Raw genomic sequence first — 26,330 nt, forward strand, 5'->3', positions numbered from 1 at the left:
TCACAGATTAAGCCGATCAAGATGAAGTTATGGAATAGGAAGAAAATATGAAAATAGCGGGCGGGCTGTGGTTGCGCGTTCATAAAGGTAAGTTCGTTTTTACGAGAAACAATGAAACAAACAAATGAAAACTTACGTAGAAAAATAAATAATTGAAACTTTGTTTTTTTTTTTGCTTTTATATAAATGAATCGACTCTGTCAAAATATAAAGAAAGTTTTTGTAGCATAATGTTATTCAAGCGCATGAAGTTGAAAACAACGAAGAGGAAGATGGTGCTAAAAGTAGGTAACAAAAATAATATTTTGGATCATAACAAAATTCCATTTAAAAATGATATATTTACCTGTCGAAATATCTGTTTTTGTCTACATTTCTTCCACATATTTGCAGATCGTGTGCATTTATAAAAAATAAAAGGTGTTCAGAATTTTTGTTTATTTAAAAAAAGCAACCTATTTGTTGCATTTGTCAATTACAATGAATCTTGACCAAAACAATTTTTTTTATGAAATAATAAGGAAAAATATCAAATTCAATATGTTTTCATAAAATATCTTTACTGTTGTGAAAATATGTAGTTAAATTCATTTAATCACTATCAGGTTTACAGCGCTAAGGGCGTTCCTCACATATATTTTATAAAAGATTTTCGGACAACGAGTAATGTATGTTGGTAAATGGTATAAAGTATATAAAAAACGAGCGAGAAAATTGAGCCGCGACGTGTTGCCACCGGTGGCAATTGTAGGAACCTCTGTAAATAATCTTTTAAACACAACAATGCGCTGGTGATACTTACGATGTTTTGTTCTGGGATGTAATCGTAGAATATTGATGTGTAAATACCTTTGAAAAGTATGTTACAATTTTACGTCTGTTCTGTCAACTATCCTACAATGTTTTATCCTTTTTGTGAACGAGTTTTTACTATTCATGTTGTTTTTGAAAAGCGTGTAGTGTAGCTACCCATTTTTGTGAAAATAAATAAAATCAATTGCGGCTTTACACTAAACTTCCCGACAGGTCTTGCAGCTAAAGAGCGCAAGAACAGTTGAGATTCTAGAAGAAATATAATAGTATATATTCATTGTATAGGTTCAATTTAATGTATCGCCATGGGTTAAAAACACTGGCAAAGAAACATATTTTTTTTATTTTATCGACTCATGTATAGGTCAATTATCTTGTGCTAAAGCGTTCAAAAATCTTACGCAAATACATTTTTGATGCACAGAATATTGATTTGAAAATGTTAATATCAAATTCAAGTCAAATGTTCTGTTTTTTTTATTCGTTTCGGATTAGACCGAAAAAAAACAACCAGTAAAGAAAATTTCATATATTTATTTAGTAACAAAGCCAAAAACATCTGCTGCAAACGGCGGCAGAAAACTAGCTCTTTCATTAGAATTTGAACAATATTGAACAAAAGATATTATTATAAATAAAAAATGTACTTGTGTAAAAATAAATTAACATATTACATTTTCTTAACCCATTATATATTTTTTCATACACACAACATCCAACACGGATTATAAAAAATATATAGCACATTTGGTTAAAATTTAGTATAACCTTTTTAAAATCAGCAGCCTGTAGATTTTAAATGTGTTTGTGTAAGTTTTGTGAACGCGCCAGCTCTAGTTAATCGACCAGTAAATAAATGTTTGTCGCAGGAGGCAAACTCGGCAGTATACAATGGAGTCCTGGTGCCGACCCTTATGCATGAGCGTGGGGTATGGAATTGGAATAACAAAGATGAAAGTAAGCCTAATTCTATCAAAATACAGTGTTTCAGGCGAATGTACGCTAAAACAGCATATTAAAAGTGAACATGTTAATTTATTTATTATGGATACGGTATATGTCAATTACAACAGTTACATGAAGAAACATACAAGTATATGCAAGAAACTGAACAAAAAGAACATAAAACCATGTAGCAAGGACAAATAAAAGGGCAATACAATAATGCTATACAATATATTTATAAACACGATAAACATGTAAGATTTCGAGCTCAACCATGCCAATTCATCTTTATTTACTGTTTTAGTGGCGATGAGATCTATCAAAATCCGGAAGATCTGTTTCAAAGATTTCGAAGTTGTGTGACAAATTTACTAATCTACATATTCTGGATATTGAGGTATAAAAAATGCTATTTGAAGATTTAATAAATAAAAGATTTTAACTACGTCGAGATTTTTTCGTTATACAAGGCTAGGACAAACATTATCGAGTAAATCAAGATCCTTGCATAACGATGGAGTGCTGAGTTGGTTTGAACATGTAGAGCGAATGGATGGCAAAAAAAGCTTAAGGAATTAACTAGGGGAATGCATGTTTATGAATTAAGAAAATTAGGAAGACCGAGAAAGACACGACTAAGCTTGAAGAAGACTGTCATTGATGAAAAAGACTGTCACAGAATATGTCATTAAAGTCAAAGTTTAGGCAAAAATTGATTTTCGTTTTTCACTTACACTTTCGAATAGTACGATGTACGTGTGAAAAGCATGGAGAAAAAACGTAATGAAAAATCGACGTTGATTTCAAAATCAGACATTTACTCATTGATTTAGTATTGAAAAATCATTTATCTGTCAATCAACCAGTAAAAAGCCGCCATTTGGGCCACGTGAGTAATAATCTGTCATTGTTGATTGTGACATAAAAATAGCAAATCAGCTTAGTTTCATTAAGTAAAAAGAATTGTTTTGCGCAAAAGCAAAACATTAGGCACATCTTACCAACTTAAGTAAAAAAAGTTATGCTAGCTCAAATTCATCTACATGATAAATCGACAGATGCCCGTCTTAGTTATTAGACGACACATTAATAGTTAAAAGTTTTATTATCCAATTGAAGAAGTTGAAGAATAGATTTAATTGGTGAATTTACGTAATATAAAGGCTTATATTACCAAACGTCTTCCCGATACAAAGCGCACGGAGTGATAAAATTCTAGCAACGAAAAACATATGTTTTTAATTCAGCAAAAATAAATTTATTCAATCATATCACTTTATGACATGTGCAGTGAAACGTATTATGTTACTTTATTAATGTTTTTCGGTATATTTCTGAAACACAAACATGTCTTGGATGCTTTTTTCTTACGTTTAAGTTTAGAAAACATTCGATAAACTGTCAGAAAAGGTGGCAATTATCTTGAAGAAAAAAAACAGAAATTATTTTTAATAATTAAAAAAAAAACATTTTTAATTTGCGTTGCGGTGTTTTGTTTTACATAGTACTTGGTTAACAATTATTTTGAGGGCGCTACGGTGATTTTTAGAGACATCTTTGAAAACACAACCAAACTAGAATGACCATAAAATGGTTTCATTTTTGGGTTAATTCAGAAAGTTTATATTTTTTGCCGCTAGATCGCCAAATCGAGAAATTTCAAGTAGTCAAAGAATATTCTGAACAAGTTTGAAACATCCTCCATATGCAGAATGCGCATTGGGCACTGCTGCAATGGTTCTCACCTGTTCAGAATCCATGTCCGGGACTCTGCCATTTGCGAATGTCAGCTAGATGAGGAAGATTTAAACCATATTTTTCTTGGATGCCCCATAAATGATTGTTATCCTGATTTCCTATCCGACCTCTCTGATATTAATATCCCATTCCCTATTCATATTCTAACTCTCCTGTCCCCACCCAATAAACGTGTATATAAAATCTTATGTAAATATCTAGTTGTAAATGGTGTAAAGTTGTAAATATGTTTTATTATTATATGTATATATTATATTTAATACTAACATACTAACTTGTACATATTATATTACTAAAACATGTGTATATATGTAAAAAACAAAAATACTCGACACTGGCCAGAACACCCGAATTGAGAAGTGAAAAGGCCAGGAAAAAAACGAAGAAGAAGAAGTAGTCAAAGAATGTGAGCTCCCTTAATTTTACGTTATCTATAGTATAGATGACCCCTTCATCTTCTATGGTGTTATCTTGCCTCGTTTGAATATGGTTTGTGGTTTGGTCATAATCTCTGGCTTGGTCTGTTTGAAATTTGTAATATGACAGTTTTCCTTAAACATTTTTTGGTTTGTACTGGATTTTTTACATTTTAAAATTTAATATTTTTTATCTGTAGTAAAGACGCTACTTAAACATCAGTCAAAATGGAGTGTACCGATTTCGATGTAATTTTGGAAATTTTGAATAAAATACCCTACGAAACAAAGGCAGCTATTGAATTTTTTACTGTGAGTATTATAATAATTTAAAACTAGTGTTCCTGAAGATTGTACTACATGATAGACAGGTGTATAAATATGGAAGGAAAATAGTTTTTCACCCGTTACCATAAAAGTAGTTCTACATAATCTCTGATCACTTTCGATAAAACAATTCCTTTAAGTAGGTAGGTATGTTGAATATGTTGAAAAACTTGTCGCATATTTAATAAATATTACGTGATGAACTAAAATAGTTTGAATTCATTATGCATTTGGAGCTGTCTGATTATGTCTTGACACTTTCGATAGCAATTTTTAAAAAACAATAGACTAAAACACGATGATACTTAGTTTATTATCATAAAAATACATCCAAATCTGAGCTAGAAATAGATACTTAATAATGCTCATCTTTAATAATATCAAAAAATTGAAAGCGAATTGTGTAAAATTATTTTTGAATATTGTGTATTTTAACGCGTTCGTTGACACTACTCATAGGATCCATTGAAATTTTTCAAAACATGTTTAAATTTTCTTATATTTTGGAATATTTCTCTTCCGATTGGACCTTAGTTGATGTTTTGAAGTAAATCTTAATTTACTCACATACTGGAACACTTATGTTGCCGACCGTTTTTTATGGGGACACAATATCTCATTCTACCATATACTTATATACATATAAGGATTTAAGTATTAGGTAGCTACCAGTATTTAGTCGACCTCGTGGTGTAATGTCAGCGTGTTTGCCTACCACGCAAGAGGCCTCGGGTTCGATTCCCGACATGGTTGATATGAAATATTGATTTAAAATGATGTTTTTACTCCGGAATATTTTCATAGTCCCTGGACTGGTTCCTGAAGTGTAAGACTGATCATCCTACCTTCATGTAACAAAAATGATCAAGATACGCTGCGATTGGTGTATCAATGCAGTGCCCTATGCACCATTAGGTGCGGAAAGGGAATGATGATATTTGTATTAGCTAGCTACCATGTACGTAAAAGTAAAAACCTCAAATTATTATGCCAAAGTTGTATTTTAAACTTTTATTATTTTCCAATTCGGAACATTGAACGCACTAGATATGGCACTAAGCGCCCGACTTGTGTTGCATTCAATTAAGGTTCCGGGAGCTTACCTTGTATTTGGTGGGAAATAGTGTTTGCGTTTCTTTATATTCCCATTAAAATGCCGTTCTGTGTTTTTTGTTTTTTTTTAAGCCTTTCAACAGGCTTATGAAAGCACCAATAGATTGGCATTAGCGATATTTAATACAATCAATTAACTTAACCTAAACAATCATAGAATCTATTTAAATGTACAATAGTCATGGCATGATCTAGGCAGACATGGCAAGTGTGTCATCTCAAGTCAGGAGTGATAGCACCGCTTGCTTCTTGAATGCTTGCCTTTGCTATAGAAACACATCGACAGTACTGTTAAATGAGATTTTGTTAACTAGTATGAGGATCCTCAGCAGAGGGGGAAAGAATCCGACGTTGGTTTCAAAATTTCCCACAGCAAAGACAGCATTGGTACGCAAGTTACGGTGAGGTACATTAAGATTAATCTGAGCAAGGATATCATGTAAATAGTCAGATATTATTCTGTGAAAGACCAGCCAAAACCCTTCTGAACTATAAACTGAAAATGTTAACGATAAGAGTATTCAATCTATTTCTAAATATTAAAGATAAAAAAAATTGCATTGAATCGATTCAATCCGCATTATATGAATATTATAATTAGGAGACCATATTATAGTACAGAATTAAATTCAAGAAAGCTACGAACAAATGATTTATACACGTAATAGCAATTTTTGGGCTTTTGAATAGCTTAGATATTCGCAAAATAAATCCACAGATGCTCTCTTCGAGAGATGTAATCAATGTGATGATTGAATTTAAGTTTTTTATCAGAAGTTATCCCAAGATCTCTGAAGGTCTCAACGTTCATTAAAATCATGTTGTTAATTGAACATGATTTTATTTCCTTTTTTGTAAATGTGCTAAGATAATGCAAAAATACGTAGACAAATATTTGGAAAGCTGGCTGAATAACATTTAATTCAGTAAATGAGTCTTTATTTAGTTAAAAATATAATTAACAACTGATTATCTTTCCGTTAACGTGTCATTTTTTAATGTAACGTTACAGTTTGAAAACAGGGTTGCTGGTTACGTCACTTTAAGTTCTGATTTCCAATTATTTTTAATTTTAAATTAAATTAAACTGAGTGATGATTATGTATGATGAAAATTTCAGGATTTCTTGAATAAAAATAGTATGTATTATATTTCCTTTTACTGTTATATTTTATTTTGCATTTTAAATTCCCCTACTCCGCTATCCGTGGTGTTTGAGAATTTTTTGAAACATTTGGAACATCGTTTGAACCAATAATCATGTGAAGCATCATCTCTATTTAATTGTACCTCAGTGATTTGAAACAGAATTTGAAAATAGTAATATTTAATAGAGGTACAAATAATGTAATATTATAATGTACACATTAGCAATTTTTAAAAATGTTTTTTACAGACAGTATTATCGGAGCATATATCACCAGTTCTTGGTATTTTGAAAAAGAAAATGGAAATTTTCAATTTGCAAGAATCAGCAGTTGGCAATACTTTGGAGGTGGAAAAAGCTGATTGTGGAGATTTGAGCTTTCTTTGTCATAACTTAATTTTGAAATACGTTAATTTGATGGTTGATATTTTCAAAGTAGAGACTGACAACTCATGTGTATTAAAGGTAAGACAATTTATTAATAGGACTATCCATAAAATGTAAATCATAAAATACTGAGGAAATTATAATCAAGAAACTACCGACTCTGTAATTATTCCTTTGTTTTATTTTAGTAAAATACTCTATTCTTAACTTTCTAACTAGACATTAAATTGCGCAGTATTTTGTATTAGAGTTGAAAAATTGAAATGTAAAACTGATTAGTCCTACTTTTTCCCTTCTACTCTAATCAGGTTTATTTTACTTATAGGAAAGCAGAGACTGGGCTTTGTTAAGAATTATAGGGTGTTTAGAAAAAATGCGAGACCAAAAGAAGCTCAAATCTTCTGCAGTAATGGCGCCACCGGATTTGTGCCCAGAAGGTGGCGAAGGTGAAGAATTCATTACATGGGTAGACGATATCTTGGATTTGCAAGATGTCTTCACAAAACTATTCCAAGACGATTCTGACAAACTTCATCTGCAGAATGGAGAGTTAGACAATTTAAGAACATGGCAAAATGAGGTAAAGGAACATTATTTTGACCACACTAATTTTTCCATTAATTTGTGAGAAACTTCGCCGTACAATTTAATGCTCTAATTTTAGTCGGGCTGGACATCCTCATTTTTATGTTTTTTCTAAGGCAATCCATCCAAAGAAGGATGATAGTCGTTCAATGGAAATTGCACAGAAAAGTATTATTAAGATCATGTACAAAAAACACAGACTATTTCCCAGTAATGCACTATACGTAGAGAGTGGACTCCTTAATTTTAGAAAATTATATTTATTTCAGCGCCTGAAATATGTTTACTTAAATAGGGAATTATTTAGTAATAATTTAAATCGGATTAGCAGTAGATCTGATAGTGTACTGTCAGTTCCAGGATGCAGAACTAAGTTCGCACAGAGGCACTCCTAACATGTTGGTCCAAGATCTTTCAATCTTCTACCTAAAGAATTACAAAACATTAAATCACTGATACCGTTTAAAGTAGGTTTTGGATTAGCATGGAATATATATAATGAAATACTGCAAATAAATCCTGTCTTGTTCTATCAGTATATGTTAATCTTGTTTGTTTTTTTCTTCTTTCTTCATGGTATGTCATACCATATTTATAAGCTGTAAACTTTTAAATCATTAAAAAAGGAATGGCCCACGATCAGACGCTGAAGTCTTTGTGGACATTTTTTCCAAATTATGTTATGGCTTAATTTTAAGTGTTTTTGTAATTAAAATTCTTTGTAAATATATGTATGGAAAAACAAACAAAAAAAAATTAACTTTCTTGTTGAACAAGAAAAAAATGCATACAGGGGATAAAGGGTACTATTGTAATTTGTCAAAAGTACCTTCCTATATTGTCTGAACTGTAATGAGTTTACCTACCACCGGTATAGGGTATTTACACTAAGCAGTTTCGATTATATTTATTTATATGTTTATTTTAATGTCCGAGAGGTTTGAAAAATCAAAAATGTACCATTTCAAAACTTCCTTTTTTGACATTCATCCTTTATATCCTGTACCCTTCATTTAGTATGCTATTGGGGGTTGTGTAGTAAGCCAGTTTAGTGTTTGCATAAATATATAATGTACAGAATTGATATTTCTCGAAAACCATCCATATTTTATGAATTTATTTCAGTAACACACCTATTAAAAATTATTACGTTTTTGACATTTATTGCAACATAGAGGGAGAACCTTTTTGAGAAGGGAATGTTAAAGTCTAGGAATTTACAGGACTTATGACCTTAAACATTATGTTATTAAGTTTTTAATATTTTCCCATTGTCCTATGCCGAGAGTGGTAAAGTTTTGTTTCTTAGAGCATTTACAACGAGTCTGGTTAAATTGCATTTGAATTCGACAGTGACTTTCAAATAAAGGCTATTATTTTTTACACGTCAAATAAAAAAAATCATTTTGAATTTGCATTGAGTTAATTTATTTTACAGTGCATTTCTACAATTATAAAACTGCACGGAGTTTTAAGAGAGATGGTATCTGCGGCGATGAAGTTGTGTCAGAATTGTTTGCCAAGTGATCAGAGTATCATCATAGCGAGATGTCACGTAGTAAGTTATTTTAAAATTTAATATTTACAAATGTAACTTGTTGTTTATTATTTTTATTAATTACAATAATCAATGTTATTTTGAAGGTTTTCAGAGAGTCTAAAACATTAATGGGAGAATTTTTCAATTCAGACCTGCCGATGGATGATGGAATAGATTTTAGAAAAGTTGTCCTAAAGAAAGATTTGCATTACCCCACAGTCAGATTGTTGAACGATATCTTGCGCGATGCTGTTTATAACCTAGAAGCTAGCATTAACAGAGCTATTTTGAGCCTTGTATTAAAATGCATGGTTTATCCAGTTGAACCTTTGGATAAGGCCCTTCGTGAGCAATTAGACAGACTTTCAAAACCCATAGCGAATAATATTGCAGGTAATAGAGAATAAATCATTTAAAAAATAAAAATGTAGAAAACAAATTTCGTAATCAACTAAAACTCTTTTATTGCTGTAATTTCGAGTTTTCAGAACTTATTAAAATTTCCTACCATGTAATTTATTTTTTTATTATAGGATTGTTTTTTAACACCGCTGTTACTTCTTTTCTATTATTTTGAGTCAAGTTTTTTAATATATTTGAAGATGAGCTAAGATTGATATTACCTACCCAATAGTTGAAAATTATCACTTGATAAAGATCATTTAGGAGTGTGGTAATATTATATGTCATATTATGTACAGTCCATTTAAGTCTTCAATAATCTTTACTTGTGTGTGCGTAATAGAAATTATAATATGCATACTTGCACAAGCAAATATTGTATGTTTATTTGATTCGCCAACAGGCGCTAACACATTAACATAGGCTATTTAACATTTGAACGCACTGTACATAAATCCTATTATTTGTAGGCTAAAAGCTGTGATTAACAACCGTAATATTTTCTTTTCCAACAGATGATGAGGATGAAAGCGAACAGTTTATAGATGAGTTTGATATTCATAATGAGCGTCTTCTCCAAATTGGCTTGTTTTCAGTATCCTGCTCTGCTGATCGCAAAAGTAACCATTATTATATATTATTTTTAATTTTGAAACAACTAAGTATATATATTTATAATTTGTGATGTGCATTTTTTCAAGGAATATCTATGTTAAAGAGCTGTTTAGCGAGTTTGGAAGCGCTGGAACCCCACTTAGTGCCTTCCTTCCTGTCGGATCCTAGAAGTGCACATTGCCGGATTCTCGCCAATCACTGGTCTGATGAAATTAATTCTCTGAGAGCTTTAGTGTTTCTCATTATTGATCCTATCGCTCTAATAGAAGTATGCGTTATTTGATTTTCCGTTTCCGATTAATATTTATAATATTTGACACTTAATTTAAATATTTGAACCATCATAAAACTTTTTTCAGCTAGTGATTGAAAAGTATCGCAGCCAAATGATAGAAATGAAAAAAGATTCAGCTTTGCAATGGAATTCTGTTCAGCAGTTAATAGGTCTCGGGAAATCCATTTTAGATTTTATTCAAATCTATAGCATTCATGAACCGAATAGCTTTCCGCAACTCGACAAGCTATCTAATCTTGTTATTGACTTGCGAAAAGGTATGATTTAATTATTAAATTATATATTTCTTTATTTTTTGTAGTTTTCTTATAATCCATTATGTACTAATTTAAAAAAATTATTTTAGTACTCAAAGAATGCCGAGTTATCTGTGAACTATTTTTGATTAAACCAGATGCTGAGAATGTAAATAAAATCTTCCCCGAGCTTTCAATTCAATCAAATGATCAGAAAAATAAAGAAGTAAGAGTTTTGAAGCGATTTAAATTGCTTTATGCTTTATTACTTAACATTTCCAAAGAAATTATTGGAGATAATTCCCTGAATGATGAGCAATCTGCAGGTGAAGATCATCTAGCAGAAATGGAAAATAATGATTTTAATAATACTGATAATGACTGCATAAACGTTCAGAAGGATTTAACGAGAACAATTCCAATAAAACTTGGAAGCGGCCAAGAGAAACACAGAAAGGTGCCTCAGAAAAACAAGGGGATATTAGGTATATTGGAGAATATAAAAGGGAATATTTGGAATGGCAAACATTTTGGGAGCATTACAACGGAAAAAGAAACTACTCACCCATACAATGCGCATGCTATGAACAAAACGTTTTCAAGGTCTTATATAGCGAGAAAGACTCCCAATTTTAAGAAAAGAAACACTTCGCAACAACGTATTTCTAAATTGTTGGAGCATCAGCGTAAACGTTCAATAAGTACTTTGATTATGAACAATGAAGAGTTTTTACTCGCTAATATTTCTTCCCAGGATCAGATAGTAGTTACACATCATGTTGCGGGATTGATGCAAAGTTTACAATTTTCGGACGAAAGTTCCAAAGGAGTCATTAAAATGCTCAATGAAAATTCTAAGATAACGACAAAACAAAGAAGATCACTTCGGAAACAGTTGTTGAAAAATCGTGTAGCGAGTAATAAGTTGAACAATTCTGTTCCCTATATCCCAGGCGAAAAAGCAACTAATTTAGGTGAGACGTTTAATAAAAATCTCAGTCAACTTTTTGATTCACATTTGAAAAATTATGATAGTACCGTCATTGACTGGCACATAACTGGTAATTATTGGATCTGGAAATTAATTTATGTTAATGACTATTGTACACCTTTTTTTATAATTTGTAATTGTTTTATTTTAGAAATCTTGGAACAACTTACAGGGTTATCGGACACCTTGTCATTACTTCGAATCGATAAATTTGAGGACAGCACATCCCTGCAAAATATTACACAGCCATTAGAACAATCAGTCATAATGATAGAAGATGACATTATCGTAGATCAACAAAAGCACGTTGTAATACTGAAAATCAATTCCCCTCAGTTATGTTCTCCTAAGAAAGTGTGGAATATAAAAGTGAATGATACTACTTCCTTAGATAATTCTAGCGGTAATAAAAATGCCAATACAACGCAGTTGTCCAATACGATAACTTGCGATATTGATGTCAGTTTTGGAAGTAATGTTCCTACACCGGAGCGAATGCACGACATTAATCTACTTGAGCAAAAATTAGCAGACTTGAGAGATTTTTGGAAAAAGTGACAACAAATCAGTTTTCAGTCCGAAATATTTTTTTAATTAGTTGTGATAAGTTGAAACATTGTCAATTTTATATTTACCTAATCTAAGGATACCTGTAGATACAAAATATTTTTTTAAATCTGCAGGTACTTGTATTAACATAATATGGATGACATAGGACATGCATAATATGGATAAACGATAGATGATCATTAGTAAAAAAGGGATAACATGATTCACAATTTAAAAGTTATTTGTGGTGTAAAAGATGTACGCAATATTTCAATTATAGGTACTGTAACGTGTCAGTTTTGCATAGGAAATTTGTTCAAGAAGCCTTGTTACTGACAGCACCTTGAATTTTCGATAACAAACCAGCATTATCGGAGCAGAACTTTGGAAATACCGGGACGTTTAATTCTTCTCATCGCTCGAAAAGGAAGCGGTTGACGCAAGCTGCAAATTCTCCCGCACGTGGTCAGTTGAAAGCTAAAATGTAGTCAGAAATACCTAATTGGGAGGCGTCAGAACGCTGACGTCAGTGTTTCACATTTTATTTTAATTACGCCATTCTCCAAATTCGATTTTTGACAAATTTTGTATTTCTTTTGTCATCTAGGCCTCCATAACACCTTCTACCATTTCTTTATTCCTTTTCAATCATGTGAAATCACCAAAATATTATATTTACTCATTGGATTTTATTCCATATGTCGAATTGACGATTCAATTATATATATCATGGCACTCAGCCTGTGTCAAGATGGGAACGGTTCTTTATGAACAAGTTCCAACCTCAAATTCCACGAATTGCCAAATACTGATATTCTATAATGTTCAAAGATCTCAAAGACGTTTTACTCTGAAGGCTTGAGAAAAGATGCAAGACGAATTCCCCAAAACATCATCGAAGGACGAAAATCATCCATCTGCTACCATGTGTTTTCATCATACAAAAAGGAAAATCTCCAGTTTGACTATATTTTGTACCAAATTCTTTTAGGAACTTAAATTCTGTTGATTTGCAGAAATTCATATGATAAAATAAGAGTTTCATTTGGTAAAATCTTTATGTATTATTTTTAGAGTCTCCACCTTGGTTGAGATAAATGCAGTTAGATATTTGGCAGATGCAATAATTATGTTTAGTGTATTTTTTAAAATAATTATATTTTTTGAAGGTAATTTGTAACATTTAAGAAGGTATTTTCTTATCAGATGTAAGATATATTGATGATGTGGTTTTAGGTAACATTTTTAATATGAATTCTTCTTGTTTGTAATCAATTAATTAATTTTTTTCATCAATTAATTTGTGATTCCTTTACGGCAAAAAAATGGCATTTCATAGAATGATAAGTGCCAATTTTCTAGCAATATGCTAATCTATAATATTTATTTAAACTTTTTGAACAAGCGTTATTCAAGTGTTATGATACGAATGTATTTTAGACAATATATTTATATTATAAAGCAATTGTTAACTAATTACAATATTTTATTTAATTAATCCGAGGGTAGTGCGAAATTCGATAATAATTGACCATTTCAACAATATTCTCATGGATTTTTTTGTAGAATATTTTATTTATTTCTTTATTGAAGACGCCCACTCCTAGCGAGTATCACTTACTTTAAACTAGGGTCTTTTATTGCTCTTGACTGACGACGCTGGTGAATGCGTCGATAAAAGTCAGCCATCTAATACTTGATTAATTTCTTTTATTTATTTATCACTTCCAAATTGGTATTTATGTAATTCTTTATTTATTTATCTCTCCACTTCAATGATGTCCGTTTTCCTCTGGCATTGATTGAATAGAAACCTTTTGGGTATAATCCGCTTGAGGACGATTTGAACCTTGTCCAGGATTCACCATTATAATTATCTATTTATTTATTTTATAGTCCTTCTGGTTAGACAACCCTCAAAATTTCCAGGACGAATTTGTATTCTATCTTGACCTGTTTGGAAGTGGGCAAAATTTATATGGCTGATTTTTGTTCAGTGGCCATCTATACCATGTAGGTGATCTTATGAGCATTTACATGCGTAAGGCGGCCACAGCGCGTTACAGTACCTTACTAACGTCTTACGTAACATTTTACTTTTATCATTTAGTAGAAATTGTTGCGTCTAACTGATTTAAAAAATATATACAGTATGTACTTAAAAAGTTACAGTACTGGTTTATTAAAAAAGTTGTTTCAAATACTTTATTACTAATGAAGAAATTAAAAAAAAAAAAAATATTAAAAAAAAAATACAAATGGTTGCTTACTTCTTCAGGGGAGAAGCGAGGGGGCACGGCCGCGCAGTTGACGTTGTAATCAGACTCCCCCCTCTTTTCTCCCCTGCAGAAGTAAGCAACCATTTGTATTTTTTTAAAATTGTGATTTTATTATGATTTTAGTCATTCTAAAAATTTATTTTAATGTGCCAATATTTCTTCTTGCTCATAGTCATCATCGTGGTTTCGGATGTGACAGGGTTTAAAGAACCCCTGTATATACGTGTTTTGTACCAAATTTTATTTTATTACTTTATAATGTTTTTTTGTGTAAAATCGGGCAAAGAAATCAAATCCATAAAGACTGGTGGTCTCTTCAGTGGAATCGGGCCTTCGGGGCGCTCGTTTCGTGCTTTGGAAAATCGTCGGACCGGTTTTGAAAGCGCAAAATTTCAAATCTGGCCCGCGCGATACGGAAAAGACGATTCCGGATGCACCTGAAGTGCTATTCTGAACCACTCTCGGGAAAACAGTTTTTCTCGTGTATTTTGTATGTAAATACATGAGATAATACGGCCACGAGAGCGTTTGGAATACCAGCCCTGGGGTGGTATTCTGAACGCAAAAGAGCGCGTAGAAAACGCATTTTTAACGCGTATTTACGTACTAAATGCACACTAACAGAGCGATCTCTTCACGCGCAATTCCGTTTAGAATACCAGACATGGGGTTGTATTCTGAACGCAAAAGCGCGCGTAGAAAACGCATTTTTAACGTGTATTTACGTACTAAATACACGCTAACAGAGAGATCTCTTCGCGCGCAATTCAGTTCAGAATACCCGCCCAGAGAACCGATTTCGCTGCGGTTTCATCGATCGTCATGTTTTCATGTCCTCCTCAATTCGATGTTAATCCAGTGCCCCAAGCCGACCCTTTGATAGAAAACAGCATATTCCATCCCGATAGTTAGCTGGGGACTGACTTTAATAACCTCATTTAAACATTGTGATAATTATTATTTTTTTTTTTTTTTCTGTAAGGAAAATTTTGTAATTCTGTAAGGAAAACACAAAACTTTTTTATGTACATTTGGGTTTGCGCCGTGACCGACTGCGGCACGGTGCAAATTATTTGATAAAACATATTCAACTTTTCGAAATAAATATTCAGTTCTTCTAAACTGCTTTTATTTTAGACAATCGTTATACAAGCCTCCACTTCCCTCCACTCCTCTCGAGGCTCCGAAAATCATCGTGAGCCCCCCCCCTGCAGCCGTACTTATCACGTCTAGAATCTGGCCGAAGGTTCCTCCCGTTTGCAGACTGCTGTGTGAACCAGGTTCTAGACGGGGTTATTTTATGGGCTAAGCGAAGAAGTTCTGCGCTGCATGTGTCCGACCTGAAGCAGGGTACGGGCGGTCGGTCATCAAAAGGGACGTCTACGCGGCAGCACCTGACTTCGATCCTTCCCTGAGAACGGGAGTCTCTCTTTGCAGGCCTAAAACAGCGAAAGGAAAGGCCATAGCCAGAGGTGCAGTTCCTGTATTCGTCTCACAACGGATTACAGGGTCCCGTTGTCGCTAGCAACGCGCTGTTTAGGTTCCGGATTTACAACCTGGAGCCATAAACTGGAGCAGTAGTTGGACGGGTCGTTCGCCTAGTGGCTGCCAGTCTGGTGCGGGCGCGCGTCGGCAAAAATTACATTAAATATCAGCGCTATGATTTGTTGTTTTTTTTAAGTTTTGTATTCCTGAAATTACGTGACGTATCTTCCGCTTCTCGGTCAGTTCTGCCGATTGGTCCGTTGACAGTAAGTAAACCGTAAACCTTTCACATTTCTCTTATAATTAGTTGATTCATATGAACTAGTGACTTCGTTCAAAGTAGTTCGTTTTTATTAAAATATTTTTTAAATATTCTTTTCGTACATTTTAAAGAAAATTTGCCGTATAATTCAATGCTCTAATTTTTACCGCGCGTGATAAAAACATTTTTTGTATCCAATTCACCGTAGATCTGAGGTTCCTAATTTTTTAAAAATACCGAAGACCTGTCTACTCAACCGACTCGACTATAAATGAATAAAAATGTAAATATTTTATTTTTTTAGTCCAATATTATTCTAGTTCGAATCACGCACGAACATATTATGTGAATATGCTATGCTACAATGCTACCCACCATTTTATTGGTCATAGAGATATTCTTTCTTGATAACTTTGGAAGGGAGTATGGAAATCCGCTGTTTTAACATCCACATTTACGATAGGGAAATATCACATGCTACGAATACCGATAAAAACATGTGAAATGGATTTACAAAAATTGATTGTATTAAATCCAGGTGGATATTGTGGAAAAATGTTTTCATACATGATTATTAAAATGAAATAGAAAAAAAATATGTCTTTACAAAAACGCGACATGTTTGGCCTTTATAATTGGGACGTCAAGAAACGTGACGATGTTCTATTTAAATGCAAGCGGTCACAAAGTTGAAAAAATAACAGAATCACGACGTATTAGGGGCGTGGCTAATGCAATGAACCGTTTTCGCGGGAATTTAAAATGAAATATTTAGTATGTTACTATTAAGTACCTCCAATAATTTATAAATCCCGAGCCACAAAATTACTTTTAAAAAATCGAACATACCTATAAAATTTATCATAGTGCTGTAATGACTGAAAATTAATCCCTATTGTCATTTCCGACATCCTATCTATGTGAAGCGGGGTTTTCCGCAGTGACAGCAACCAAAACAAAACAAAGAAATATGCTGGACATAAGCAAGACACTTCTGGTGCCACAATCTCCTATTACTCCCAGATGGAACCATCTCGTTTCAATGAAGCAAGCTCAGGGTTCTCATTTATTTAGCATAAAATCAAAACTTCAACATCAAAACTTTTAATGAAAATAGATAAATAACTTTAAAGTTAATATATCTGCCAGATATCCGAATAACATTAAAATCACGAATTAAACCCTGAGCATTTTCAAAATTATTTTCTCTATCTTGGAAAAAAAATACTTTCAACCTTCTGTTGAACCTTAAAAATACTGAAAATACAATACCCATAAATCCAAAAGAAAATTAAAAAATATCTGAAACTTAATAATCCTTCATTGTTATTTTATATTTTTTCTTCATTTTTCCCACAAACCTTGTGTTTTCTCTACTATTATTTGTCGCTATAACTTATGTACCATAGTTGTAAATTTTATTAATAAATATTGTTATTATAATTTTGTTAATTTCACAGTTGTAAATTTTATTATTATATATTGTTATTATAATTTTGTTAATTTCACAGTTGTAAATTTTATTATTATATATTGTTATTATTATTATGTTTTATTCATTCAATGTGTCCCCCCCCCAGTGGGCCGCGGTAAAATTATGAAACGTTGACCGGTCCGCGGCGACAAAAAGGTAGGGGACCACTGCTCTAAGGGACATAATCCGGAATGAAACGGACTTGCGATAGCCAAGACATAGTACGGTGGAGCAGAACAAGGAGAAGATTCTGGAGATATCACGTAGATGGAATGGAGAGTTCCAGAATTCCCTTTACCGTGTCCGTGAAATCCCAACTGGTCGCCGGAAGACCACCAAAAAGATGGAAGGACAGTTGTAACTCAGCGTCTCAGGAATCACCCTCTAGCGGATAACAGATCAACCGATCTAAATAAAGAAGAAGAAAAAAAAAACTCGACAGTATTTCTTAGGCCATTATTAATTTTAAAATGTATAAAAAGTGATATTTCCCTATTCTTCCATCTGTTGATATTCGTTAAGAAAAAGACCTAAAAAACTTTATTGGTGTAGGTGAGATTCTAAGGTAATGCAACATATTTATGTAATAAAGCGTCGGAATCTCTGTTTAAACTCATATTTTTTTAAAAGTTTAAAAGCAGTTGGGAGCACGCAGTACCTACATACTACATACCTATAGTGTACCCCTTGCTTTTTAATTATTTTGCTAATGGTAAATATATTTTAAAGGATTTTCAGAATAAAATAATATTTTTTCCTAAAAATAGGTTGTCGGCCTGTGGTGTAGTGGTCAGCGCGTTTGCCCATGCAATATATCTCGGGTTCGATTCGACATGAAACATTTATTTTAAAAATGTGTTTTTACACTAGGATATTTCATAGTCCCTGGACTGGTACCTGAAACGTAAGGCTGATCACGATCATCTTACCTTCATGTGACAAAAATAAATAAGATACACTGCGAATGGTGTAACAATGCAGTGCCCTATGCATCATTAGGTGCGGAAAGGGAACGATGATGATGAAAAATAGGTTAACAGAGTCCATATTTATAAATTCACTTGCTTAAATAGCTACCTACATCAAATTCGACGTAAATGTAGGTAGGTACATATATGAATATTAAAAAAAAAAAAAAAAACTAAATCCATGACATGATTAAAGATACAAAATGAAATATTAAATTCTTATTTTTTTTATTAACAATAACACATATACCTTAAAGGTCGACCGCACTAGAGCGGCACTGCGCGGCACGTCGCGGCAATAGGAAATATTATTTCCAGTGTTTTGTGTAAAACGAATCTCACTACAGCTGCGCTACGCTGCGCGTTATTCCGTACAAAAATTTGTCGCCCAGCGCCGCTGAAGTGCAGTGACGCTGTAGCGCGGTTTGACCTTAAATCTCTGGGCAATAATTTAATAACAACCAGATATCATTAAGCATCTTTACTATCAAATTAGGTATTACACAAATAAAAAAAATACTGTTGAGAATTATTTTTCTGAATGTGAAAACTTTTTTTTCCTACTGGAAGAGTAGGTAGGCTTTGCTTTTTATGGGCACCTACGCGTAAAAGTCGGATAAAGTACCGACGTAATGATCTCTTTGAAAAATGACAGATGTTATTCGCAATGTCTCCCCGTAGCGCAATAAATATTTCTGTAATAAGACGTTCAAATAAAATTTATTCCGAAAAGAAAATTTCCTTGCTCGTCAGCGTATAAAATACAAATATGATTTTTCGAATTTCGTTTCGCAAATAATATTAAATCTTTGGTTCTCAATACATTATATTTTTGAGAATTTTAGTTTTTGCGTATCTAATTTGTCCGCTTCGTGGTCTAGTGACTCCAGCGATCAGCGCGTTTATCCACTGGAAGGTCTCGGGTTCAATTCCCGACGTGATTACCACGAAGAGAGAACACTTGATACTTTTGGAGCCAAGATAAATTTATTGACAACAGTGTTTAAAATTTGTTTTTATGCACCAACATTTATTTCCTAAAAAAATAGTAGATATTGTAGGTACCTGCTGGAAATTCCATTTTTAAAATAAGACTCGCGCAAATACTCATTTTTCATAGTTCCGAAACTGTTCAATGCATTCCTTGAGGTCCTTAAGGGTGATAATATTATGATAGAGATAAATCATTTAAATCGGTTTCGATTTTTTGGTGGTTGAAATTACGGATTAAAAAGGAAGATTAAAATTCCTTCAATTTTAATTTACCTGTAGCATGTACTTATTTTTCATTTTAATTAACAAACATTTCTGTTTTAATATTAATTATACGGTTATAGCGCAGTATAGCGCGTTTTTACGTACTAAATACGCGTTATAGCGCGCTGTAAATGCGTTCGGAATACTAGGTCTGGTAGCCTATAACGATTTTTTTTAATGTACACCCTACGTATACAGGCCGTGCCTTTATGGGGTTTTTGTTTTGTTTACGCGATAGTGTATTTTGTATTTGTAACATTAATTGTAAAAAGCAAAAAAAAATAGTAAATATAAATAAATGCAAATGATTGTAGGTGTTTTTACATTGCATTTTGCTGAAACCATTAGTTATGTACATTGGTGTAAGCGTGTAAGTGAGATTCTTTCGGATTATTTCACTTACTGGGAAACGCTTGAAAACACTTTTGCATTTATAAAAATAGCCTTTTAAACATGTTCTAATCCTAGTAACTAAGTACTGGATATAACCCTCTGGGGGTTTGATATGATATTTCAACAGCGATGGAAAAACTTTTTGAGGACGGAATATAGAATTTACAGCATGTTTCATTTCGCGTTCAATAATTTGTGTTTATTCTCGATGAGTTGAACGATGTATGATTTTGTGCGACCATAACCTTTATAGATAGGTTTAGTATTGGAAAGATGAGAACTTACCGATGTATTAGAGTAATCCCTGGGGATATTAAGGAGAAATGCAAAGGGTATAAAAGAAGGCTCTCCACTTTTTGAAGTCCATAGTTTGTCCTACTATCATAGTGCAATCATCTAAAATTTGCGCAATTTCGTTTTTTTTTTCCTTAAAGGGTGAGAAAATTTACACTTTACAGTACGCTAACAAGTTTTAAAGGATAGTTCGATTTCAAAATATCGTAGAAAAATATTTAATTTTCTTTGTTGGAAATCTATTTAGAAATTTGACTTATTTTACTAAAAAAATATTCAATTAACCGCCTACTTGTTTTTAAGACAGGCGTTGGTTTGTTCTAAATTATTTATTCATTTGAATATAATAAAATGAAGGTACATTTCAGTTTCAATGCATATTTAATTATAATGACATGTTTTTGCTTTTAATGCTTTTCTTTCAAAAAAAGAGGCACGATCTTGTGCTTGGAGATGGATTTACACAAAATTATCAGTAATATGAGTACCAATAGAAATTATGTAATAAAAAACATGACATATTGATAATTTTCAATTAATGTCTGTATAGTTCTTGATATTAAAAAAAAATGGACACAAGATAACGAAAAACCAAATGAATGATATCTAGTATAGATGGTTCTGAATTTCCACAGGAATCTGTTATTTGTTAGTTAGGACCAGACACAATCTACTTATGTAAATAAAATTACGTAAATTGTATTTCTGTATAATATATTTATGTATTGTATTAATGTAAATAGCTACCTGTATATTAAAAACGAAGTAATTGGTTGTAATAGGAAACCACACCCTAGAACACACCGATTGGTAAGATGTCAGGACGACAGAAAATGAATCCTCGCAGGGATCCTTCCTCGTCCTTTGTAACTATTCTTCTATTGCTAGTGGCAATATCAGTGGAGAAGGTAATTAAATGCAAACTAAATATTTTTCCATTAGGTCTTAAAAATAATAATTCCTTTATTTTGTGATCATCTTACAAAATACTTTGAATTTGAAGGTGTTGTCTATAATATTTTTGAAAGTTTTTTTTTCGCAGTAAAGCTAATTTATTATCTTTTCAAATTTTACCGGTATTTATCATTTTATTTGTTTAACCGGTATTTACTGTTTTTAAACCTTAACTTAATATGAATGTTTTTGTTTATGTATGCTAGAAGAACAAAAAAGCTAAAAAAAGGTCATCGAAAGTAGTGTAAAATTTTAATATTTTCACTTTATAAATATATATCGAAATTATTTAAGTCCCTTGAAAAGTCTCTCAGATCTAAAAATAATATCTACGAATAATATACCCATGCATTTCTTACACAATTGATTATATTTCAAATAAAATCAGTAACTATAAATTATTCCACCGTAGTTGAATGAATAAAAATAAAATATGATGAATTTTATTATAAGTTTCGTACCTACTTTGAAACTAACACATACGAGTACACATCAAGTTCATTTCTTTTCTCGTTTAATCTCCCAAATCTTTTAAAACCCACACGCACTTATTAAAATTTACATGGGTAATATCATTACGCTACGCCATTTTTATATTCTTTTTAAAATTACTACATCCGACTGCATGTTTTAGGTTCGCCCCCAAGATTTGCTGTACAATTCGGACCCAGCCTTACAATCGAATGAATGTTATCTAGATAATGTTTTGCAAAGTTTCCTTACTCCAGATGAAGTTGGAAGTATACAGGTCAGTGTATTTCCTTTAGTTGTTATTAGTTAATAAAATATTTTTATTTATAAAAATGGTAAAAATATAATTTATATTATATTTGCATAATGACTTGTTTTTAGATGCAAGCTTTGAGAGAGGGGTTGTGGCGTATTTTGACTTCACCAGCTTTAAATGAAAAGCTGATTCTGCCTAATTACGATTTACTATCAGACGGAAAATTAATGTACGATCAACCTTCGTACGAAAACAAACGTTCACAATCTGTGTTTCAGAGAATCATAACCGCTTCGCCTTATTTCAAAAAGTATTTAGCCACTATGCTTAAAGCTAATTCTATTCAGAGTCGTCCATCACTAATCGGCAAGAAGAGCATCGCAACGCTCGCTAAGAATGGCCAGCTGCCGACATTGCAGTCTCCCGAGGAGAGCCCAGAAAATGACGAAGAAAAACGCAATCTTGAATCTTTGGCACGTCTCGGTGGAATTCATCAGTACATGAAAAAGAATTTGGAGTCCCTGATGCGCAATGGATATGCATATAATAAATTTTACGAGGAAAATAACGAAAATCCTTTTGGAAAACGTAACCTTGGGTCGTTAGCCAGGAACGGTGAGCTTTTAAATAAAAACACTCCTGACTCTTATTACAAACGAAATATCCAAAACCTGATGAAAACGGGACGAACAGTCAACGGTAAAAGGAACATAGCATCACTAGCTCGCAATCAAAATTTGCCAATATTTGAGGAAAATGAAAAGCGGAATATAGGAACAATCGCCCGAGATTGGGCTATTCCAAAACAAAATACAGGATGGCACCGAAACGGAGAGGATAAAAGGAATGTCGCAGCTTTGTTACGTCAAGATTCTTATTTGCACTCAGTCAATAGAAACTCCGCAATAGACGCTTTTCCTACACCAGAAGCTGAGGAAGTAAACCAGCCAGAAAACAAACGTAATCTTCCTTCCATCAAAACAGGTCCTTTCAAGTACGGAAAAGTATTCAAAAGATCTGTGGCTGAGAAAAATGAACCTAAAGTAATAGCAGTCGGAGTACATAATACACCAATCAGGCATAAGAGGCAAGCGGACGAATACTTTTCGGAGATTTCCAGTGATTTCCCTCTTCCAGAAGTACCGAAATCGGACGCATTCGATTATGACGAACTCGTAAAGGCGCTTACTGGGGACTACGTCAGCAACAAAAAGAGATTTTTGGGTGTGTACCTTCACTGGAAAAATATTTGCGTTTGTTTATTATATCTAATTTAACGCCTTTTTTCTAGCTATTTTAAAATTATTTATCATTTCAGGAAACATTCCGCTATCAAGGATGACTGAATTAGGTAAGAGACCATCACATTGATATGTTGTAGCATTTTTTGGAAACTGATTTGTAAAATCTTTATTTTACTAAGATTCAAAACCGGATACCTTTTCATTACTTTATTATATTTGAGTACTTCTAGAAACAAATTATAAAATAGAGATATTCGGAAATTAGTACATGACTACATTACAATTACGAGATTTAGTAATAAAGTAGGTACTAAGTGCAAGTAAAAAGCAGCTAGGTAGTTTTTTTTTTCAGTATTTGAGCCTCTAATCGTTAGCTTTGTAACTCGCGGTCAGTCCATTTCAACGATCAATGCTAGAAACGGAAGAATTTTATCTATTATTTTTTTGTTTCCTAGCGGGATAGTTTGTTAGCAATGCATAATGACCTATTATTTATAAACGTGATTACAGGGAAAATTTCCCTCATGGGTCAACCCCCGATGTCTAATGCGACCCCTACCAGTCCAACGTATCGCAGAAGACAGTACCTACTCTCCAGAACACAGCAGGATGATAACGAGTGAAGTATTTAACTAACCAATAACTAACCTGTTTGACCTTTTGAAAGACGATTGCTAATTGTGAATAGTAAACTAAATAAGACGTACGATTCAAGAGCCATTTTTTAGTTTTAAAGGTTTTATTTCGATTAGATTCTTTTCTATTTTATTAAATTTCTCGTACGAATTTCAGTTCGATCATTAGGGATGATATGGCTGATTTGACCCGATGATTTTTACTGAAAAATGTGAGAATTAATGAAAAATGGCATAGAAATTTCAATAACCATAAAGTAATCGAATATTTTATCGTGGTGTCAACACACACTATTTTTTATGATCGCTATGAAACACTTGACACCGAATAATGTGCTCTTGTTCATGGGGTTTTATAAAATAATCTTGCTGTAATAATGTATGTAGAGGTAGAAATATAAAAATGCAAATGCCCATCGTATTAAAAAAACGATAAAAATTTAGAAAGGTTACATTTAGTTTATTTATCGTATTTGTAAAATGTAAGTAAAATGAAATTTGTGAAATATTCTTAAATATCAAAACTATTATACTTACTTTTTCTCTTCGTTTCACCAAAATCCTTTCAGCATCAAACGATCATCCATGTTCTGGTAACAATTGGGTATGTTACGATTATTTTCAGATTCTAAAAAATCTCTAGTCTTTGATTCAAACTAAAGGGATTTGCGAAACACCACCATTTATTGTTAAAGGAAACAGCGTGTTTAACAATATTCTTACGAGCTGTGGATTGACAATTCTATTTAAGTAAGTTATTTTAAATGCGGGAAAATAATCACGTAATTAAGCTATAGTATATTATTTGTGTTAGAAATATATTAAACAAAGGAAAACTCAACATTTGTTTGTTTGATTTATTACTCACACTATTTCCAATGTCCCATTTTCGGTCTTAATGTATTTTTAGTTAGTTGAGATGATAACATTATAAAATTAATTCTTATCCAGGTAATTTATATTTAAAAATAAATAACATTTGCACATGCGTACAGAAATAATTTTATTATTTTAATCAATTTTACATCTTCCATAATATAAATAACTTTATATCTTCTCATTTCAATGAAAATCGACGATCTGCAAAAATACACTTAGAGTTAATTTTTTTTTAATTTACCTGTTATGATTTTGGTCCATTAGGACATTTGATTCTTTGCTGTTAAAAATGTTTTTTAAAATAAAAAAACAATAATTCGTACTCTCATTATGGATTTTAGATGTCGTCAATTTTATTTGCGCTACAAGATATTAATAAGCGTTTACTTATTTTAAAATTTGTGTTTTGTACCTACCAATTTGTTTACCTACATATTAAGCTTGGTTCAAACTAGGGACATTTAATAATAATTTTATTAGAGAATAATAAATAGTGTCAAACATGGCCTAACAATGATAACCAGTACAATGCCATCATCTATGTATAGACGGGGTCCACGAGGATGCGGTTGCCGGGTTGAGTTTCGGTAAAAATTGGCACTTTGGTACTCAAAATTATTGTATATTCGTAAATATCAACAAGCTATTTTTTATCTAAACTCAACCGGACAGCGTCACAACACACTGCCGCATTCCTTCCGTGCATCTTGAACGTAGACCCCGACTATAGGTACATTAATTTCACTATCTATCGTTTTAGTTTTGACAATTCGGATACTTCTTTTTATGCTATCGATTAAAAAATGCTTCCGCATTCATTATATGACGAGTCATGGTAACGAACGGTAAAATTAAAATTTCAGCCCTTTTATCACGTTATCAATACTTTTTTTAAAAATAGTTAAAATCTTAAGTTCTGCGACAGTCAGATACCTACCAAATTGGTTGAAATTATCTGCCAACTGTAAAAAGTAAAACGTATAATCCATTAACTGTCAGATTTGAATGTCAAAAACCGTTGGCATTTTGGATATCCTTTTGCGCAGACTCTGCTGTTGGTTCATTTATACAGAGCAATCAGGGTGACACGAAGTAGCCAAAGCTGACAAATATCCATGCAACGTTATATCCGGCTGACATTTCCGGTGCAAGTGAGTTTGACTTCACGAAATAATTATGTAGGTAATCTAATGTTATGGAATATTTCCCCACACGTTGACGAAGACGTTTTTTAAGGAAGAATGTTTTATATATTATTAACGTTTTACCAATGTGATAGATTTGGCGAAGCCCTAAAGCGTGTTCGTCTCTTCCGATACTTCAAGATAAAAAAATATGTTTAAACTGTGGGATTACTTTT

The 26,330-nt window shown here is 32.5% G+C and overlaps 2 protein-coding genes across 5 annotated transcripts; both read left to right on the plus strand.

Annotated features, from left to right (window-relative positions):
* The first annotated feature begins 3,994 nt into the window (after window positions 1–3,994).
* On the plus strand, window positions 3,995–12,273 carry LOC148281207 (uncharacterized). Of its 2 annotated transcripts, none has more exons than XM_088227118.1 (10): window positions 3,995–4,244; window positions 6,769–6,984; window positions 7,232–7,486; window positions 8,930–9,049; window positions 9,136–9,424; window positions 9,949–10,053; window positions 10,135–10,316; window positions 10,408–10,600; window positions 10,690–11,640; window positions 11,722–12,273. In XM_088227118.1, exons 1-10 carry the CDS (start codon window positions 4,161–4,163, stop codon window positions 12,126–12,128), a joined length of 2,802 nt encoding a protein of 933 aa, XP_088083244.1. In that variant the 5' UTR covers window positions 3,995–4,160; the 3' UTR covers window positions 12,129–12,273. The 2 variants fall into 2 exon arrangements, with proteins under 2 accessions (XP_088083244.1, XP_088083245.1); XM_088227119.1 differs by having other exon boundaries at window positions 10,690–11,553.
* Window positions 12,274–15,969: 3,696 nt separating this feature from the next.
* Nplp1 (Neuropeptide-like precursor 1) lies at window positions 15,970–24,932 on the plus strand. Of its 3 annotated transcripts, none has more exons than XM_088227120.1 (6): window positions 15,970–16,149; window positions 21,314–21,439; window positions 22,120–22,233; window positions 22,338–23,436; window positions 23,531–23,563; window positions 23,967–24,932. In XM_088227120.1, exons 2-6 carry the CDS (start codon window positions 21,347–21,349, stop codon window positions 24,077–24,079), a joined length of 1,452 nt encoding a protein of 483 aa, XP_088083246.1. In that variant the 5' UTR covers window positions 15,970–16,149; window positions 21,314–21,346; the 3' UTR covers window positions 24,080–24,932. The 3 variants fall into 3 exon arrangements, with proteins under 3 accessions (XP_088083246.1, XP_088083248.1, XP_088083247.1); XM_088227122.1 differs by lacking the exon at window positions 15,970–16,149 and adding an exon at window positions 20,601–20,672 and having other exon boundaries at window positions 21,298–21,439; XM_088227121.1 differs by lacking the exon at window positions 15,970–16,149 and adding an exon at window positions 20,602–20,672.
* The last annotated feature ends 1,398 nt before the right edge of the window (window positions 24,933–26,330 follow it).

Source organism: Micrasema longulum, unplaced genomic scaffold (assembly GCF_059751315.1).
Source record: "Micrasema longulum isolate JH-2025_06_02 unplaced genomic scaffold, ASM5975131v1 h1tg000487l, whole genome shotgun sequence".
Classification (NCBI taxonomy): Eukaryota; Metazoa; Arthropoda; class Insecta; order Trichoptera; family Brachycentridae; genus Micrasema; species Micrasema longulum.

Coding starts and splice junctions, on each gene's coding strand:
- Nplp1 (XM_088227120.1), top strand. CDS start 21,347: ATGTCAGGACGACAGAAAATGAATCCTCGCAGGGATCCTTCCTCGTCC. Junction 22,234..22,337: donor ATGAAGTTGGAAGTATACAG/GTCAGTGTATTT, acceptor ACTTGTTTTTAG/ATGCAAGCTTTGAGAGAGGG. Junction 23,564..23,966: donor ATCAAGGATGACTGAATTAG/GTAAGAGACCAT, acceptor ACGTGATTACAG/GGAAAATTTCCCTCATGGGT.
- LOC148281207 (XM_088227118.1), top strand. CDS start 4,161: ATGGAGTGTACCGATTTCGATGTAATTTTGGAAATTTTGAATAAAATA. Junction 9,050..9,135: donor TCATAGCGAGATGTCACGTA/GTAAGTTATTTT, acceptor GTTATTTTGAAG/GTTTTCAGAGAGTCTAAAAC. Junction 10,601..10,689: donor TGTTATTGACTTGCGAAAAG/GTATGATTTAAT, acceptor AAATTATTTTAG/TACTCAAAGAATGCCGAGTT.